Here is a 14,308-nt window from a genome sequence, read left to right as displayed (position 1 = left end):
CAGGGGGGTGCAGGGATGAAGATGCAGGCAGGGGGTGAAGATGCAGGCAGGGGGTGCAGGGGATGTAGATGCAGGCAGCCCATGGCTCTGCTGGTGGCTTGTCCCTTCCCATGGCACAGGAGGAGGTGGCATTTGCTGGAGCTCTCTGTGGCTGCCCCATGGCACAGGGTTCGGTGCCAGCGCCCCACAGACCCCTGGGCAGAGGGACCCACCAGGGTCCTGGATGCCCCCCTGAGGTGCCCCAGTATCCCCAGTGCAGCAGCCCCTGGTCACACATATGTCTCTGTCTCTCCCCCAGTGCCATGGCCAGACACGCTGGCCCCCGCCTGCCCCTGATCGTCAAGAACCTCGTGCCAGCTCTGAGCAGTGTCTTTGAGAGCCAGAGGATCACAACCACAGCCTTCTTTGCTGAGGTGAGCAGGGATTGTCCTCTGGCCGTCCATCATCCATCCATCCATCTGTCCATCAACTGTCTGTCCATCATCCATCTGTCCTTCATCCATCCATTCATCCATCCCTCCATCTGTCCATCCATCCCCCCTCCATCTGTCCATCCCTCCATCCACCCATCCATCCACCCATCCATCCATCCATCTGTCCATCCATCCATCCATCCTTCCACCCATCATCCATTCACGCATCCATTCATCCATCCATTCATGCATCCATTCATCCATCCATCCATCCCTCCCTCCCTCCATCCATCCATTCATCATCCAACCATCATCCATCCCCCCATCCCTCCATCCCTCCCTCCATCTATAGACTCATATAACACATAACCGTAGAATCAACCAGGTTTGATCTTTCACATCACCAAGTCCAAGCATTAACCCACACTGCCAAGGCCACCCTAACCCCTTAGGGCCTTGTCTACACAGTGTGTGAACACTTCCAGAGACAGTGACTCCAGCGCTCCCCTCCATCCCCCCATCCATCCATCTATCCATCCCCCCATCTATCCATCTATCCATCCATCTGTCCATCCATCTCCCCTCCATCCCTCCATCCATCCCCCCATCCATCCATCCATCCATCTATCCATCCCCCCATCCATCCATCTATCCGTCCATCCATCTGTCCCTCCATCCGTCCATCCATCCCCCCATCCATCCATCCATCCATCCATCCCTCCATCCGTCCATCCATCCATCCCTCCATCCATCCATCCATCCATCCATCCATCCCTCCATCCGTCCATCCCTCCATCTGTCCATCCATCCCCCTTCCATCTGTCCATCCATCCATCCATCCATCCATCATCTGTCATCCATCCACCCATCCATCCATCCATCTGTCCGTCCATCCATCCATCCCCCTTCCATCCACCCATCCATCCCCCCTCCATCTGTCCAGCCACCCATCCATTCCCCTCCATCCCTCCATCTGTCCGTCTGTCCATCCCCCCATCCATCCATCCATCCATCTGTCCATCCCTCCATCCCTCCATCCCTCCATCCATCCCCCCATCCATCCATCCATCCATCCATCCATCCATCTGTCCATCCATCCATCCATCCATCCATCCATCTGTCCATCCATCCATCCCTCCATCCCTCCATCCATCCCCCCATCCATCCATCCCCCCCCCCCCCTCCCCGTGGATCAGCCGGGATGAGGGTTAAGCCGTGTCAGCTCCGTGCTCCATGCGCCAGCTCTCCGCGGCTCCATCCTGACGTACCCCCCGCAGGAATGGAGTGACTCAAGGCGGTTCAAGCGCCAGCAGACTGCGGCCCCCCCGCTCCGCACCCCCCTCGGCCCGGCCCCCCCACGGCTCTGGTTACATAAAGGGGCTCGGGCTGCCAATAGCGCAGCTCCAGACCCCCCCCCCCCGGCCCTCGGCATTCCCAGCGCCGGGATCAGGGCTCCGGGTGTGTTTGCTGCGGGCTGGAACCTGGAGCTCCGCAGCAGTGTGGGGATGGGGGGAGCCGGTGCCAGGGACCCCCCCCCCCCGCTCCAGGGGATGGGGGCAGAGCTCAGCCCATTGCAGCCCCGGAGGGGGCAGAGGGAAGTGGGGAGGGAGCAGCCACGGGGATGGAGCTGTTGGCTTTGGGACCCCCCCCCCCCCCCCGTTCAAATGGACCCGGGGGGGCACAGGAGACCCTGCTCAGGGTGACAGCACTGCATGGGGTGACAGCACTGCACAGGGTGACAGCACTGCACAGGGTGACAGCACTGCATGGGGTGACAGCACTGCACAGGGTGACAGCACTGCACAGGGTGACAGCACTGCAGGGGGTGACAGCACTGCAGGGGGTGACAGCACTGCATGGGGTGACAGCACTGCTGGGGTGACAGCACTGCACAGGTGACAGCACTGCATGGGGTGACAGCACTGCATGGGTGACAGCACTGCATGGGGTGACAGCACTGCTGGGGTGACAGCACTGCACAGGTGACAGCACTGCATGGGGTGACAGCACTGCATGGGGTGACAGCACTGCACGGGGTGACAGCACTGCATGGGGTGACAGCACTGCTGGGGTGACAGCACTGCACAGGGTGACAGCACTGCACAGGGTGACAGCACTGCATGGGGTGACAGCACTGCATGGGGGTGACAGCACTGCACAGGGTGACAGCACTGCATGGGGTGACAGCACTGCTGGGGTGACAGCACTGCACAGGGTGACAGCACTGCACGGGGTGACAGCACTGCATGGGGTGACAGCACTGCTCAGGGTGACAGCACTGCATGGGGTGACAGCACTGCTCAGGGTGACAGCACTGCACAGGGTGACAGCACTGTCTGGGGTGACAGCACTGCTCAGGGTGACAGCACTGCCTGGGGTGACAGCACTGCATGGGGTGACAGCACTGCACGGGGTGACAGCACTGCACAGGGTGACAGCACTGCTCAGGGTGACAGCACTGCACGGGGTGACAGCACTGCTGGGGTGACAGCACTGCACGGGGTGACAGCACTGCACGGGGTGACAGCACTGCCGGGGGTGACAGCACTGCTGGGGTGACAGCACTGCATGGGGTGACAGCACTGCACAGGTGACAGCACTGCACGGGGTGACAGCACTGCACGGGGTGACAGCACTGCCGGGGGTGACAGCACTGCATGGGGTGACAGCACTGCCCAGGGTGACAGCACTGCACGGGGTGACAGCACTGCACGGGGTGACAGCACTGCATGGGGTGACAGCACTGCATGGGGTGACAGCACTGCACAGGTGACAGCACTGCACGGGGTGACAGCACTGCACAGGGTGACAGCACTGCATGGGGTGACAGCACTGCTGGGGTGACAGCACTGCACAGGGTGACAGCACTGCACGGGGTGACAGCACTGCACGGGGTGACAGCACTGCCGGGGGTGACAGCACTGCATGGGGTGACAGCACTGCACAGGTGACAGCACTGCACGGGGTGACAGCACTGCACAGGGTGACAGCACTGCATGGGGTGACAGCACTGCATGGGGTGACAGCACTGCTGGGGTGACAGCACTGCCTGGGGTGACAGCACTGCACGGGTGACAGCACTGCATGGGGTGACAGCACTGCCTGGGGTGACAGCACTGCTGGGGTGACAGCACTGCATGGGGTGACAGCACTGCACAGGGTGACAGCACTGCATGGGGTGACAGCACTGCTCAGGGTGACAGCACTGCACAGGGTGACAGCACTGTCTGGGGTGACAGCACTGCTCAGGGTGACAGCACTGCCTGGGGTGACAGCACTGCATGGGGTGACAGCACTGCACGGGGTGACAGCACTGCACAGGGTGACAGCACTGCTCAGGGTGACAGCACTGCACGGGGTGACAGCACTGCTGGGGTGACAGCACTGCACGGGGTGACAGCACTGCACGGGGTGACAGCACTGCCGGGGGTGACAGCACTGCTGGGGTGACAGCACTGCATGGGGTGACAGCACTGCCTGGGGTGACAGCACTGCATGGGGTGACAGCACTGCACGGGGTGACAGCACTGCTCAGGGTGACAGCACTGCCTGGGGTGACAGCACTGCATGGGGTGACAGCACTGCACGGGGTGACAGCACTGCACAGGGTGACAGCACTGCTCAGGGTGACAGCACTGCACGGGGTGACAGCACTGCTGGGGTGACAGCACTGCACGGGGTGACAGCACTGCACGGGGTGACAGCACTGCCGGGGGTGACAGCACTGCTGGGGTGACAGCACTGCCTGGGGTGACAGCACTGCCTGGGGTGACAGCACTGCACGGGGTGACAGCACTGCTGGGGTGACAGCACTGCTGGGGTGACAGCACTGCATGGGGTGACAGCACTGCACAGGTGACAGCACTGCACGGGGTGACAGCACTGCACGGGGTGACAGCACTGCCGGGGGTGACAGCACTGCATGGGGTGACAGCACTGCACAGGTGACAGCACTGCACGGGGTGACAGCACTGCACAGGCTATGGGGACAGGAGCTCGGTGTCAGCCCTGGGCCCCTGTCGGTGCTGTGAGTGCTGTGGGTGCTGTGGGTGCTTTGGGTGCCATGAGTGCTGTGGGTCCTGTGGGTGCTGCAGGTGCTGTGGGTGCTGTGGATGCTGTTGGTACTATGGGTGCTGTCGGTGCTGTGGGTGCTGTGGGTGCTGTGGATGCTGTTGGTACTATGGGTGCTGTCGGTGCTGTGGGTGCTGTGGGTGGTGTGGATGCTGTTGGTGCTATGGGTGCTGTCGGTGCTGTCGGTGCTATGGGTGCTGTGGATGCTGTCGGTGCTATGGGTGCTGTCGGTGCTGTGGGTGCTGTGGGTGCTGTTGATGCCATGGATGCTGTCGGTGCTATGGGTTCTGTGGATGCTGTCGGTGCTATGGGTGCTGTGGATGCTGTCAGTGCTATGGGTGCTGTCGGTGCTATGGGTCCTGTGGGTGCCATGGATGCCGATAGCAGCACTGTGTGTCCATCCCAATCCCACGGTGCTGGTTGTGGGGCAGTCTCTGGTGTCCCAGATCTCATGTTTTGGGGTCCCTCCCAGCCCCCAGCCTCTGAGGTGACAGTGGGAGCACACGGGGTGCCCCTCTCTGCACTGCAGCCTGGAGCACCCTACAGCCCCACAGCCCCTACCTTGGGGTCCCCCTTTGGTGCTTAAACCTTCCATGGGGCAGAGCCCACCCCATCCAGGAGCACATCCTGCTTCCCTGCAGGGCTCTCCCCACACCAGGGGCTCAGCTGCAGGCGCTGGGAGCAGCTCCAGCACCAATCCTGACCTGGGCTTCCCAAGCCTCAGGTCAGGGTCTCCAGGTCTGGTTTGTGTTGAAGGGACCTGGAAGCTCATCCCGGTCCCCTTGTCCAGGGCAGAGCTGCTCCAGCCCCAGCATCCCCATGGCCTCCATATGGAGGAGCCATCCCCAGGTCTGGCTGATGGAGCACAGAGCGAGGGCTTGAGGGGATGTGGGGTGGGAAGGGTTCGGAGCATCCCAACCGCATCCATGGCCTCCATTGCGGTCCATGTGCCAGCGCTGACCCTCACCTCCATCACAGCTCCTGGGCAGCAGGGTTCTGAGCGACCTGCTGCTGCTAGAGACGGTGATGGACAACGTGTCCGGGCGGCAGAAGGACCCATGCACCCTGGTGCGGATGCTGGTGCTGCGCGGGCTCGGGAACGTCGCCGCGGGATCCCCGGAGAAGGTGGGAATGGGGCCGGTCTATGGGATGGGGGGATGAGGATGGTGGGGATGGTGCTGGTCCATGCCAGTGGGAGCATTGGGAGCATCCTCATGTGGTGCTGGCAGCTCCCAAACCGTGGCCATGCCGGAGCTGTGATCCCATCGCTTCCCATTGCTACAGGGGATTCCAGAGTCATGGAGCCATGGGATGGGTTGGGATGAAGGGAGCTCAAAGCTGCTCCAGCTCCAGCCCCTTCCATTGGAGCAGGATGCTCCCAGCACCTGTGTCCAACCTGAGCCCTGCAGGGATGGGGCAGCCCCAGCTCCTCCCTTCAACCCCTTCCATGTCCCAGCACCCTCATGGGGAAGAACTTCCCAAGATCCCATCAACTCTTCCCTCTCCCAGTTAGAGCTGTTCCTGCTCCTCCCATCCTCACATGGTCCAAAGCCCCTCTCCAGGTTTCCTGGAGCTGAATGGATCCCATACAACAAAGTGCGTTTCCAGCAGGAATTGGTATCCCCACTCCCCAAAGGGCTATGGCTTTGCAAGGAGAGTAGGGATGAGCCTATGGGATTGAGGCTCTTTCACTCTGCATCCCATTGGAGAGCTGCAGTAAAGCAGTTGGTGACCATAGGGAATGTCCCAAGCAGGAGATGCTTTGATGTGCTGGTCTCAATTCAAGTTATCTTCCATCCTTTTCCATCTGGGATCCGTGTGTGCCATATCCCAGGCATCTTCCCATGGGGACCCCTCTTGCTGCCTCTCCCCTTGCAGGTGAGGAAGCACGGAGCCAAGCTGCTGGCCTCCATGGTCAGTGGCATGGATGACAAGGATGATCCCAACAACCTGGTTGCGCTGGAGGCCATGTCCAGTCTCTCCAAGCTCCTGGATCATGTGGAAGAGGGGGACATCCAGGCCATGCTCCTGCACATTGCCATCCGGATCCGGCCCTTCTTTGACAGTGTAAGGCTGGGACAGGGACACTGCTGGGATGTCTGGATGAGATGTCCAGAGCCTGTGTCATGGGATCATGGAATTTGGGTGGGAAAGGATCTTAAAGCTGCCCCAGCTCCAGCCCCTTCCATTGGAGCAGGATGCTCCCAGCCCCTGTGTCCACCCTGAGCCCTGCAGGGATGGGGCAGCCCCAGCTCCTCCCTTCAACCCCTTCCATGTCCCAGCACCCTCATGGGGAAGAACTTCCCAAGATCCCATCAACTCTTCCCTCTCCCAGTCGGAGCCGTTCCTGCTCCTCCCATCCCTGCATCCTCATCCCGGTTCCCTGCAGCCCCTCCAGGCTCTGGAGCTGCTCCCAGCTCCCCAATTCCCTTCTCCAGGCTGAGCATTCCCAGCCTGGCTCCAGGGCAGAGCTGCTCCAGGCTCCAGACACCTCCCAAAGCCCATCCCTAAGCCCAGGTCCTGCAGTGAGGCCAGGGCAGGAGGTGCTGAGCACTCCCCATTGACAGCAGCATTTCTGCTGCTGCTGCTGCAGCCTGGGAGTGGGAGGTGGGAACTGGGAACTGGGAACTGGGAGCTGGAGCTGGAGCTGGAGCTGGGAGCTGGGAACTGGAGCTGGAGCTGGAGCTGGGAGCTGGAGCTGGAGCTGGAGCTGGAGCTGGGAGCTGGAGCTGTAGCTGGAGCTGGATCTGGAACTGGGAGATGGAACTGGGACCTGGAGCTGGGAGCTGGAGCTGGAGCTGGGAGCTGGGAACTGGAGCTGGATCTGGGAACTGGGAACTGGAGCTGGAGCTGGGAGCTTGAGCTGGGAGCTGGGAGCTGGAGCTGGGAACTGGAGCTGGGTTGCGGATCCCGGGTTCCAGGTTCCAGGTTCCGGGTGCTGGGTTCCAGGAGCCGGATCCCAGCCTCTGGGTGCTGTTGTCCAGGCCGGATCCCCCTGTACATCCCTCTGAGCACTCCCATCCCTCCCGCAGGATCAAGCTCCTCTCCGCCGCTGCTCCATCATCCTCTTCGGGCACCTGAGCCGCCGCAGCCGCAGTGACCTCCTCCTGGAGCAGCTCCTGAGCGCGCTCGTGCCACTGCTGCTGCACCTGCAGGACCCGCAGCCGGACGTGGTCAATGTAAGTGTCCCCTCCGCTTCCCATCGGGAATGGGGTTGGGATGGATCCATTCCCCCCCATGTGCTACATCCCCTGCTCTATACCCAGGCCTCCAAGTTCGCCCTGCGGATGTGCGGCCCCAGCCTGGGCTGTGAGGGGCTCGGGGCCATGTTCCAGCAGCACCTGCATGAGGACCGAAGCCTGCACTATGGGGAGTTCATCAATGATGTCTGCAAGCACCTGGTGAGCGCCGGATCCCATCCCCATCCCGTTCCTGCCCCCATCCCGTTCCTGCCCCCATCCCATTCCTGCCCCCATCCCGTTCCTGCCCCCATCCCATTCCTGCCCCCATCCCGGAGCCATTCCCGCAATCCCATTGGATTCCCATGCCGCTCCAGATGCAGAACTTCCCGGAGATGCTGAACCGCCTGATCCTCACCAACCTCTTCTACTTCAAGAGCAGCTGGGTGGAGATCCGGGCAGCAGCTCCCATGTTCATTGGTGAGGATGAGGGCTGGGATGGCTGCCCATCACCATGGGGTGGGGATGGCTATGGATGGGCAGTGCCAAGGCAGAGCCAGGGATGCGGCTCTGGGATGCACAGGGGATGAACTCAATGGGGACTGGACCAGCCTGGAGGATGCTCCAAGGGCTCCAAGCACAGCTCTGCTCTGGAGCCAGGATGGGAGAGATTGGAGAGGAGAAGGGGAGAGCTGGGAGCAGAGCCTGGAGGGGCTGCAGGGAACCGGGATGAGGATGCAGGGATGGGAGGAGCAGGAACGGCTCCGACTGGGAGAGGGAAGAGTTGATGGGATCTTGGGAAGTTCTTCCCCATGAGGGTGCTGGGACATGGAAGGGGTTGAAGGGAGGAGCTGGGGCTGCCCCATCCCTGCAGGGCTCAGGTTGGACACAGGGGCTGGGAGCATCCTGCTCCAATGGAAGGGGTTGGAGCTGGAGCAGCTTTGAGCTCCCTTCATCCCAACCCATCCCATGGCTCCATGTGAGGCTCCTCGGTGGGATCCGGACCAAGCCCTGACTCTGGGATCTCTCCTCAGGCTTCCTGGTGCTGCACGTGGATGAGGATCATTGTCAGCAAGTGGATCTGGACCAGCTCATTTCGGGTGAGTCAGGAACACCAGAGGCCTTTGGGATGGGGCTCCCCAGTCCCTATTGTGCCCAAGGCTCCTGCTCTTTGGGATGGGACCTGAGGACCAGCAGCTCTCCAGGCCATCACTCCCATGTTCCATGTCCCCTGGTGTCCCTGCCCATGCAGAGGACAGGAACTGGATGCCCTTTAAGGTCCCTTGATCCCAACCCATTCCATGACTCCATGATGTGCAGGTGCAGCAGGATCCAGGCAGCACCAGCTGCATCCCTGTGTGACCCAGGATACACTGGGAGCATCCTTCCCCTCCTGGGCACCCAAGCATTGCACCAGCAGCAATGGGGTCCTGTGGGGATGCTGCGATGGCTTTGGGGTGGCTGTGGCTGCAGGGTGGGCTCAGTGGGGCACAAAGTGACCCCCAGAGCCAGGCATGGGCACCCCATGAGCTCTGCCCCATGGCTGGGGCTTGGGGGTGTTTGGTGCAGGTTTGGATGCTCAGGGGGGTCTCAGGGGTGTTTGATGTAGGTTTGGATGCTCATTGGGGGCTCAGGGGTGTTTGGTTCAGGTCTGGGGGCTCAGTGGTGTCTGGTTCAGGTTTAAGGGTTCAGGTCTGGGGGCTCAGTGGTGTTTGGTGCAGGTTTAGGGGTTCAGGGATGCCTCAGAGGTGTCTGTTTCAGGTTTAGGGGTTCAGGGATGCCTCAGGGGTGTCTGGTTCAGGTCTGGGGGCTCAGGGGTGTTTGGTGCAGGTTTAGGGGTTCAGGGGTCTCAGTGGTGTTTGGTTCAGGTTTAGGGGTTCAGGGATGCCTCAGAGGTGTCTGTTTCAGGTTTAGGGTCTCAGTGGTGTCTGGTTCAGGTTTAGGGGTTCAGGATGTGCTCAGTTGTGTCTGGCTCAGGTTTAGGGGTTCAGGGATGCCTCAGTGGTGTCTGGTTCAGGTCTGGGGTCTCAGTGGTGTCTGGTTCAGGTTTAGGGGTTCAGGGGTGTCTGGTTCAGGTTTAGGGGTTCAGGGATGCCTCAGTGGTGTCTGGTTCAGGTCTGGGGTCTCACTGGTGTCTGGTTCAGGTATGGGGGCTCAGTGGTGTCTGGCTCAGGTTTAGGGGTTCAGGTTTGGGGTCTCACTGGTGTCTGGTTCAGGTTTGGGGTCTCAGTGGTGTTTGGTGCTGGTTTGGGGGCTCCAGGAGGCCTCACTGGTGTCTGGTTCAGGTTTAGGGGTTCAGGTCTGGGGTCTCAGAGGTGTCTGGTTCAGGTCTGGGGGTTCAGTGGTGTCTGGTTCAGGTCTGGGGGTTCAGGTTCGGGTTCTCAGTGGTGTTTGGTGCAGGTTTAGGGGTTCAGGATGTGCTCACTGGTGTCTGGTTCAGGTTTAGGGTCTCAGAGGTGTCTGGTTCAGCTCTGGCCGCTCCATGCTGTTCGCAGCCTCCGCAGCAGCTCGAGGGCTCCTTGCCCTGCTCCCTCCTCACCCCCCTGCATTCAGTGGCGTTCGGGAGCCGAGTTAAGTGATTTTCCTGGATTTCAGGGATGTTTCCCTGTCAGCAGTGACCTCATCCCATGCAGTCATGCTCGGAAAGTGCCGGAGCCTGCCAGGGGCCGCTCCAGAAACACTAAAAAAGGAAAAACTCTCTTTCCGTTGGCTGCTCGAGCCCCTTCCCGAGGAGAAAGGGGCCTATGTGCAGCCAGTGAAAGATAATCTGCCTGCGGGTGAGTAATGGCTGGAGCCAGCGGCAGGGATCGGGTTGCTCCAGCTTCCCGTCTTGAGCGGGCTCCAGGGGGATGGAACGCCGGGTTCCACCGGGGCAGGATGGGACCAATGGTCCTCAGACAGGGATGTGCTGCAGGGATGCACTGGGAGCATCCCGGGAGGTGCTTCAGGTGATGATGGGAGGATGGGGAGAGGGCTCTGATGAACCCATAGGGGGGGAGCCGCAGCTCCTGCCCTGCATCTATGGGATGCTCTGGAGCCCCCCCCCCCCCCCCCAAGCTCCGGAGCCATTAGGGTTAGGGTTGCGCTGCAGAGCAGGGGATGCTGGGGGGGGGGGTGTCTGGTCCTTGGGGTGCGATGGGGATGGAGCTGGCAGAGGGTCTGGTACCCCTGGGTTCGGTTCACAGTCATGGAGTCATGGAATGGGTTGGGATGAAGGGAGCTCAAAGCTGCTCCAGCTCCAACCCCTTCCACTGGAGCAGGATGCTCCCAGCCCCTGTGTCCAACCTGAGCCCTGCAGGGATGGGGCAGCCCCAGCTCCTCCCTTCAACCCCTTCCATGTCCCAGCACCCTCATGGGGAAGAACTTCCCAAGATCCCATCAACTCTTCCCTCTCCCAGTCGGAGCCGTTCCTGCTCCTCCCATCCCTGCATCCTCATCCCGGTTCCCTGCAGCCCCTCCAGGCTCTGGAGCTGCTCTCAGATCCCATTGGGGCCCAGCCTGGGGCAGGGTTTTGGGTATGATCCTGCCCCCTCAGCCTCTCTGTGCTCTGCTCCTCCCAGCTCTGAACCTGCTCCTGAAGGATCCGGTTCCCTCCGTCCGGGTGAAGGTGGCTGAGACCCTGGGTCGCCTGGTCCGGATCCTGTGAGCTCCACTGCAGGGACCCATGGGCAGCTCCATCCTCCCCAGTCTGCCTCCATGGGCATCTCCATCATCCCCAGTCTGCCTCCATGGGCAGCTCCATCCTGCCCAGTTCACCTCCATGGGCAGATCCATCCTGCCCAGTCCACCTCCATGGGCACCCCCATCGTCCCCAGTCTGCCCCCATCGGCAGCTCCATCCTGCCCAGTCCATCCCCATGGGCAGCTCCATCCTGCCCAATCCACCTCCATGGGCAGCTCCATCGTCCCCAGTCTGCCCCCATGGGCAGCTCCATCCTGCCCAGTTCACCTCCATGGGCAGCTCCATCCTGCCCAGTTCACCTCCATGGGCAGCTCCATCGTCCCCAATCCACCTCCATGGGCAGCTCCATCATCCCCAGTCTGCCTCCATGGGCATCTCCATCCTCCCCCTCCGCTCACAGTGGACATTGGTTATCCCATGGGATGGGGTTGTCCTCGATGGCTGCAGGTGATGGGAAGGGGCTGCTGGAGCCAGTGCCCCTGTTCAGGATGGAGCCCCCAGACCCCCCCACTGCTGCTGCTGATGCTGGGTCCCCATCCCTGGGTGCCTGAGCCCCCCCCAAGGTACTTGTACATAGGTGTGTTTTTAAATAAAGCTCTTTGCTCCTCAAGCTTTGGGGGTGAAGGGGATGGGGGGACCCCCCTTGGGTACCGCATGGGGTGCCCCATGGGGGGGTCTATGGGGAGGGAGCAGCCTGGGATGTGCCTGTGCAGGATCTCACCCAAAGTAAGATGCTCAGGCTCCCATAGGGAAGTCCAGGCTTGGCCCTGGCTCTGCCCAAGGGGTGCCCCAGCGCTCATCCTGCCCCATAGGAGTGGTGCTGGTGCTGCCCCATCTCCCCCTGCTCCATGTGGGCTCTGTCCCTGCTCCAGGCTCTTCCTCTCCTGTTCCCATTCCCACTCCCTGGGCTGGGCTCTACCCCTCTATAGGGGAGCAGGGGGTCTGAGGGTGCTCCCACCACAACCAGAGGCACTGAGGGTGCTGGGGTGGGCTCAGAGCCCAGCCTGGCCCCATCCTGCCCCTCCTCAGCACCCCAGGGACCCCACAACCCAATGAGGCCCAGAGTGAAGGAACCAGAGCAGATGCTGGGGGTTGGGGGGCTGAGGCCATTGGGGGCTCAGGGGGCCCAAGAGCTCTTGGCCCTGGCAATGGGGTGAGCTCATGGGGCTGCTGGAGTGCAGGGCAGGACATGGGGGTGCTCTGGAGTCGTGGGGGCTGTGCCCCCCCCAAAGGAACTATGGGGGGTTCACCCCATCTGCTGCCCCTGTGTTCACCCATCACCTGCAGGCCAGGGCACAACCGGAGGCACCAGCACTGAGGGGTTGGGGGGCTCCAGACTGGAAGCAGGGGAGGAAGCAGCACAGGGATGTATCCGAAAGAGTTTAATGGGGAAGGCACAGGAGCGGGGCTGATGTTCCCGGTGCTTCCAGGCTGCTGGAGCTGGGTTGGGATGAGCTGGGTTGAGATGAGCTCGGTTGGGATGAGCTGGGTTGGGATGCGCTGGGTTGGGATGATCTCGGTTGGGATGATCTCGGTTCGGATGAGCTGGGTTGGGATGATCTTGGTTGGGATGAGCTTGGTTGGGATGAGCTTGGTTGGGATGAGCTCAGTTGAGATGAGCTGGGTTGGGATGCGCCGGGTTGGGATGATCTCGGTTGGGATGAGCTCAGTTGGGATGAGCTGGGTTGAGATGAGCTCAGTTGAGATGAGCTGGGTTGGGATGATCTCGGCTGGGATGCGCCGGGTTGGGATGAGCCAGGTTGGGATGATCTCGGCTGGGATGCACCGGGTTGGGATGCGCTGGGTTGGGATGATCTCGGTTGGGATGAGCTCCGTTGGGATGTGCTGGATTGGGATGCACCAGGTTGGCCCCAGCAGTTACGTGTAGAGCCGGATGGTGCCATCGGCGCCGGAGGAGAAGACCCAAGGCTGTGTGGGGTGGAACAGCACGTCCAGGACCCCCAGGTCCTGCGTCAGCTCGTGGCCCTTGAGCACCTTGACGGGCACCAGCAGCGGGTTCTGCAGGAGGTCACTGCGCCGGAGCAGGAGGGAGCTCAGGGATGGAGCCGGACCCATGGATTCCAGCCCTGCCCCATAGCGCTGAGGCCATGGGGCCCATCCCCCCCCCAACCCCAGCCCTGCACTCACTTGTAAACCATCCCATGGCAAACGATGACGGTGCCATCGTCAGAGGCTGAGGCAAAGAGTGGGTACCGCTTGTGGAAGGCCACGCTCCGCAGGGCGCGCTTGTGGTGCCTGTGGGACAGGGACAGGGCAGGATGGGACCCTTGCTCTGAGTGTCTGGGTCTGGCCCATGGAGCCTGCTCTGCTCATGGAGCCATGGAATGGGGTGGGATGAAGGGAGCTCAAAGCTGCCCCAGCTCCAACCCCTTCCATTGGAGCAGGATGCTCCCAGCCCCTGTGTCCAACCTGAGCCCTGCAGGGATGGGGCAGCCCCAGCTCCTCCCTTCAACCCCTTCCATGTCCCAGCACCCTCATGGGGAAGAACTTCCCAAGATCCCATCAACTCTTCCCTCTCCCAGTCGGAGCCGTTCCTGCTCCTCCCATCCCTGCATCCTCATCCCGGTTCCCTGCAGCCCCTCCAGGCTCTGGAGCTGCTCCCTGCTCCCCCATTCCCACAGCAGAGGGGCAGGATCCCCATGGACAGGCTGGGATCTGCTGTGGGCAGCTCTGGTCCCCATCCCCATCCCAGCACCAGCTGCACCACATGGGGCAGGGATCCCAGCACATCCCCAATGGGTCCCATCCTGCTTCCATCCCACAGCAGAGGGAACAGCACCAGGAAGAGGCATCCCTGCAGGTGAATGGGAAGCAGGCAGAGGATGCCCTGGCCTCACCTCAGCAGCCTGTAGGGTCTGGTGGACAGGTCCATGTCGAACCAGGCCAGTTTGCTGTCATAGCTCCCACAGATGATGTTATCACCTGCAAGAGGGAGCCGGGGGT

The 14,308-nt window shown here is 61.7% G+C and overlaps 2 protein-coding genes across 2 annotated transcripts in view; one reads left to right on the top strand and one right to left on the bottom strand.

Annotated features, from left to right (window-relative positions):
* Positions 1–11,954, top strand: part of MROH1 (maestro heat like repeat family member 1) — a 58,942-nt gene extending 46,988 nt beyond the window's left edge. Inside the window, exons 36-43 of the mRNA XM_034064335.1 lie at positions 299–413; positions 5,463–5,609; positions 6,363–6,551; positions 7,517–7,663; positions 7,751–7,885; positions 8,041–8,143; positions 8,698–8,763; positions 11,224–11,954. Coding sequence (XP_033920226.1) covers positions 299–413; positions 5,463–5,609; positions 6,363–6,551; positions 7,517–7,663; positions 7,751–7,885; positions 8,041–8,143; positions 8,698–8,763; positions 11,224–11,309 — 988 coding nt within the window. The 3' untranslated portion in view covers positions 11,310–11,954. The remainder of the gene's footprint in view (positions 1–298; positions 414–5,462; positions 5,610–6,362; positions 6,552–7,516; positions 7,664–7,750; positions 7,886–8,040; positions 8,144–8,697; positions 8,764–11,223) is intronic.
* Positions 11,955–12,964: 1,010 nt separating this feature from the next.
* The window catches only part of BOP1 (BOP1 ribosomal biogenesis factor), a 37,189-nt gene continuing 35,845 nt past the window's right edge, over positions 12,965–14,308 (bottom strand). Inside the window, exons 12-15 of the mRNA XM_034068230.1 lie at positions 14,203–14,287; positions 13,493–13,600; positions 13,173–13,376; positions 12,965–13,142 (exon numbers count right to left, since the gene is read on the bottom strand). Of these exons, the coding sequence (XP_033924121.1) occupies positions 13,223–13,376; positions 13,493–13,600; positions 14,203–14,287 (347 nt within the window). The 3' untranslated portion in view covers positions 12,965–13,142; positions 13,173–13,222. The remainder of the gene's footprint in view (positions 13,143–13,172; positions 13,377–13,492; positions 13,601–14,202; positions 14,288–14,308) is intronic.

This window comes from Melopsittacus undulatus, chromosome 1 (genome assembly GCF_012275295.1).
Source record: "Melopsittacus undulatus isolate bMelUnd1 chromosome 1, bMelUnd1.mat.Z, whole genome shotgun sequence".
In the NCBI taxonomy this organism is placed as follows: Eukaryota; Metazoa; Chordata; class Aves; order Psittaciformes; family Psittaculidae; genus Melopsittacus; species Melopsittacus undulatus.
Note: the sequence above shows the minus strand (reverse complement) of the source record. Positions and strands in the feature narration are given on the sequence as shown.